This window comes from Myotis brandtii, unplaced genomic scaffold (genome assembly GCF_000412655.1).
Source record: "Myotis brandtii unplaced genomic scaffold, ASM41265v1 scaffold2134, whole genome shotgun sequence".
In the NCBI taxonomy this organism is placed as follows: Eukaryota; Metazoa; Chordata; class Mammalia; order Chiroptera; family Vespertilionidae; genus Myotis; species Myotis brandtii.
Genome location: NW_005357977.1, coordinates 74420 through 79705, shown reverse-complemented (window position 1 = coordinate 79705; position 5286 = coordinate 74420). Strand labels below are relative to the sequence as shown.

General features: G+C 44.3%; 1 protein-coding gene across 3 annotated transcripts in view; it reads right to left on the bottom strand.

The window, feature by feature from the left end:
• The window catches only part of ADGRE3 (adhesion G protein-coupled receptor E3), a 50020-nt gene that overhangs the window by 42092 nt on the left and 2642 nt on the right, over positions 1–5286 (bottom strand). Inside the window, exon 2 of one of the 3 annotated variants that reach the window (XM_014539344.1) lies at positions 4333–4383. The exons of 1 other annotated variant lie outside the window; for it this stretch is intronic. In XM_014539344.1, coding sequence (XP_014394830.1) covers positions 4333–4383 — 51 coding nt within the window. One more of the 3 variants, XM_014539346.1, reaches the window with a different exon arrangement.

Below are 5286 nucleotides of genomic sequence, written 5' to 3'. Positions count from 1 at the left end.
AGGCTGGTGGGGGGCAGTTAGGGGCCCCATGATTGATTGCCCCAAAGAGGGAGGCCCAGGCTACCTGACCAGAGGTGCTGGGGCAGGTAGGCAGAGCCTCTCTTGTGCAGTGATTGATTGTGGAGCCCCGGCTGGGTAGGTGGGGCCTCCCTCTGCTGGGCAATTGATCGCAGGGTTCCACGATTGATTGCCCAGCAGAGGCAGGCCCCAGCCACCCGGCCAGCAGCCACAGAGGGAGGCCCAGGCCACTGGCCAGTGACACTGTGGCAGGTATGCAGTGCTGGCCAGCAATTGCCCTGCAGAGATGATCATTGCAGCACCCCTGGTCAGGTAGCCTGGGCCTCCCTCTTTGGGGCAATCAATCATGGGGCTCTGCAATCGATCACTGCACAGAGGATGCCCGGGGCCTCCTTCTGTGAGGCTATCGTGGGGCGATGGTGGGGCCCTCCCCAACCAATCGCATCACACCCACCTTGGCTGGTCTGGCGCCAGTGCATGTCATAGCATGGTCATCCAGGCAGTTGTTCTGCTGTTTGGTTGACTTGCATATCATGCTTTTATTATTATAGATATCCTAAGAATCCAGAAACACCAACCATGTTCATAGCAGTGTTATTTACAATAGCCAGGCCAGCTAAGCATCACACCCCATGCCTGTTGCCTGTTGCCTGCAGAGGGAGGCAACTGGTGGTGTGGTGGGGGAGAGGGGGGGCACTGCCACACAGATGGCAAGCGGTAGCAGTGGTGGAGGTGGGGTCAGCTGCCGGCAGCTGGGGGAAGGAAAACCCCGGTAGGCCCTGATCGCTGGTCGGGCCTAGGGACCCTATCCGAGGGGTCCTGGATTGAGAGAGGACGCAGGCCGGGCTGAGGGACACCCCCCCCACCCATGCACAAATTTTGTGCACCGGGCCTCTAGTGTTCTTAGAAGTGGGATTACTGGGTCAAATGGCAGTTCCATTTTTAATTTTTTGAGGAAACTCCACACTGTTTTCCATAGTAGCTGCATCAGTCAGCATTCCTACCAGCAATGTTCTAGGGTTCTTTTTTCTCCACATCCTCACCAACACTTGTCATTTGTTGATTTGTTGATGGCAGTCATTCTGATAGGTGTGAGGTGATACCTCATTGTTGTTTTAATTTGCATCTCTCTGATGATCAGTGACTTTGAGCATTTTTTTTCATATGGCTTTTGGCTATCTGTATGTCCACTTTGGAGAAGTGTCTATTTAGATCCTGTGCCCATTTTTTTTAAATTGGATTGTTTGTTTTTCTTTTGTTAAGTTGTATGAGTTCCTTATATATTTTGGATATTAACCCTTTATTAGATGTATCATTATCAAATATGTTCTCCCATACACTGGGCTACCTTTTCATTTTGTTGATGGTTTCTTTTGCTGTGAAGCAGCTTTTTATTTTGATGTAGTCCCATTTGTTTATTTTCTCCTTAGTTTCCTTTGCCCTAGGACTGTGGTCAGCAAACTGCGGCTCGCGAGCCACATGCGGCTCTTTGGCCCCTTCAGTGTGGCTTTCCCTAAGTTAATAACAATGTACCTACCTATATAGTTTAAGTTTAAAAAATTTGGCTCTCAAAAGAAATTTCAATTATTGTACTGTTGATATTTGGCTCTGTTGACTAATGAGTTTGCTGACCACTGCCCTAGGAGATGTATCTGCAAACATATTACTACAAGAGATGTCTGAGATTTTGTTGCCTATGGTTTCTTCTAGGAACATTTGCCTTTTTAATTATAATGTGTCTTGGGTCTCTTTTTTTGTTGTTGTTAATCCTCAAACAAGAATATTTTTTCCACTACTTTTTAGAAAGAGTGGAAGGGAGGAGGAGAGATGGAGAGAGAAACATTAATGTGAGAGACACATTGATTGGTTTCCTCCTGCACGCACCCAGGAGGAATATTTGGGCCCAGATTCGAACCAGCAACCAAAGTATGCTGCTCTTGATGGGAATCGAACCTGGGACTTTTCAGTCCTAGGGCTGACTTTCTAATCGCTTAACTAAACTGGCCAGGGCTTTTTGAGTTCATCTTGATTGGGACTCTCTGTACTTCCTGAACTTTTTCTTCACCAGGTTAGGGAAGTTTTCTGTCATTATTTCTTCAAATGGGTTCTCTATCCCTTGCTCACTTTCTTCTCCCTTTGGGACCCCTATAATTCAGATGTTGTTCTGATTCATGTTGTCTCAAAGTCCCCTTAAACTATCCTCATGCTTTTTAAGTGTTTTTCCTTTTAGTTGCTCTAATTGAGTGTTTTTTCCTACGTTGTCTCACAAATCACTGATTCGATTCTCTGCTTCATCCAGCCTACTTTTAATTCTTTCCAGTGTATTCTTGATGTCAGTATAGTATTCTTCATTTCAGACTAGTTCTTATTTATGGTTTCCATGCCCTTTTCATGCTGATGTAGTTTCCTCTAAGTTCCTTGTAGTTCCCATTAAGTTCTTTGTAGTTCTTTGAGCATCCTTATAAGCATTACTCTGAACTCTATGTCTGATAATTTGCTTACCTCCATTTCATTTGTCTCTTTTTCTGAAGATTCATCCCCTTTTTCTTTGTCTCCCCATTTTAGTTGTCTCTTTGTGTTTGTTTCTATGTACTAGGTAGAACTGTTTGACTCTCAGTTTTCATGGGGTGGCCTTTTGTAGTAAATGTCCTGTGGGACCCAGTGGTGTAGTCACCTTGAACTCCTGGGCTGGATGTGCTAGGAGTGTCCCTTTTGTGGGTTATTTGGGCTCTCCTGTTGTAATCGGGTCTTGATTGCTGTTGTTCTGTTCATGGATGGGATTTTCTCTCAGGCTGGCTGACTGTGAAGCTCAACCCTGAACATGTCATGAGCTGTTGCACAGTGTGACTGCCAGATGAAGAGACATAGGGCAACATCCTGAACAGAGGAATGTTTGTCTTCATGGAGTTTGGGGTCTGTTCCTGTATACAGCGTAGAAGATCTATAAGTCTGTGGCCAAATCCAAGAGAAATGTCCTTGGGTCAGTCACATCATTAGGTGCTGACTGCCATCGGTGCTGACTTTTGCCTTTGGAGCCATGGCTGAGGTTGAGGCCTCCATGTTTCCATGTTTTCAGTATGAGCAGAGGCAGCGGAATATCAAGTAGATACCTTGGCTCCAGAGTCGCACTCCCTGTGACTTTTTATAACTGGCAATTTGTACTTCTTAATCCCTTTTCCTTTTTCACCTATTCTCCCCACTCCCCAGCCCTCTTCTATATGGCAACCATCAGTTTGTTCTCTATATCTAAGAATTTGTTTCTCTTTTGTTTGTTTCTCTTTTGTTTGTTCACTTTGTTTTATAGATTCCACATACAAGTGAGATCATATGACATTTGCCTTTCTCCATCTGAATTATTTCACTTAGCATATACCCTCTAGATCTATCCAGGTTACGGCAAATGGCAAGATTTCATAAATGTCTAATGATTAAGTTGTACACCTGTAACTAATATGTTGTATGTTAACTATACCTAAAAAATAAATTTTAAAAAAATATTAGAAACACCAAACCCAAGTTGTAGAGACTGTGCATGATGTAGGACTGGGGTTGGCATTAAACAAATTAATGTTAACAGAAACATTTCAATTAATCATACCTGTGTCATTCTCAAGATCATTGCAGAATTTATAAAAGGAGAATGAGTTAGTTAAGACTTGGGACCCTGGGTTCAATTCTGGCTTCACTACTTAATAGCTGTGTGTTTTTGCACAAGTATCTTAAACTCTCTGTGCCTCAATTTCCTCATTTGTAAAATGGGTTATTGTGAGGAGTGAATTAATACATCATGCTGAATATGATGGGGTCCCACTATGTAGAGCTTGGCTACTCAGAATGCATCCCCTGGATAAAAATGCAGAATCTCAGACCCCACCCTAGACCTTCTGAACCATAATCTAGTGAGATCTCCAATGATTTAAAGCTAACCTGAAAGGATCTTGTTCATTTTGTGTTGATGTGCTTATAATCAGAATGAAATGGTGACCATCATGCTGTTTCTCCCCACTTGAGTGTTTACTTCAAGAGACTTCTTTTTATTCATTGTTCTGTCTCCACATTGGATACATTGTGGGTACTAAAAGCAAACAAATAGACTAATAAAAGTAACATAAAAAGATAAATTAAAATATATACAAATTTGATAAAATGATCAATTGAAAAAGAAACAACACAGGAGCAAGCCTGCTCAAGCTCTGTTCCCCGAACAAGCCTCTTTTTTCTAGATTGTCAGAGGATGTAGGTGTCCCCAGTTCATCCTTAGTCTACCCCCTCCCTGGTCTCTGATGATGGAAGGGGCAGGCTTTTTGCACTCACAGTTGGCCTTCTGAATCATGACTCCTGACAAACTCAGCAGAATGTAGAGTCCTGGAACAGGGAAAAGAGGGAGACATGAAACTATTGAGAAAAGATCTCAGGAAATTCTCCAAGGACCATGTATCAGTTATCTATTACTGTAAAAAAAATCACAAAATGTAGCAGCTTAAAATAACCACCTTCATTTTATTATGATATCCGTGGGCCAGAGATTCGGGAAGAGCCTAACTGGGTGATTCTGACTCAGGGTTTCTTAAATTGTTGCAGTTACATAGTGGCTGGGGCTGGAGGGGCTGGAAACCATTTGGGCATTACTGTCTCTTCATGTAGTCTCAGGGCCTGGGGTAGTTTGGGCTTCCTCCCAACATGCCAACCTTGGTCAGGCTGCACAGGAATCAAAGTTTATCTCATGTCCACCAAGCTAATCCACCCTCATCTACATCCATCACCCGAAAACCCTTCCATTACTGGGAACCACTTTTTAAAACCTTTATCAGGAGAGAAAATAAGATGGCGGCACAGGTGAACACCGGAGATTGCTGCCTCGCACAACCACTTCAAAAATACAACTAAAAGACGGACCGGACATCATCCAGAACCACAGGGAGGCTGGCTGAGTGGAAATTCTACAACTAGAAGGAAAGAGAAAAGCATACCGAGACTCAGAGGAGGTGCAGTGTAGAAGTAAAATACTAAGGTGCGGAGGTGCATGTGGAGCGGGCTGGCGGCTGAGGGTGCGGTTGTCGTTTTCAATCGGGAGGGAGTCTCAGGCTCTGAGCTCCAGTTTGGGGTGAGTCTCTAGGGACCCAGACTCATATGGGAGAAGCGGGACTGTCTGGCATCGCTCAGAACCCTAGGGCAGCTTTCTCTCCGAGGGGCTTGCAGCGATTACTGGGACACTGAGAAGCAGAGCCTCTGAGGGCAAGACTGAGAGCAGCCATAATTGCTAACCCA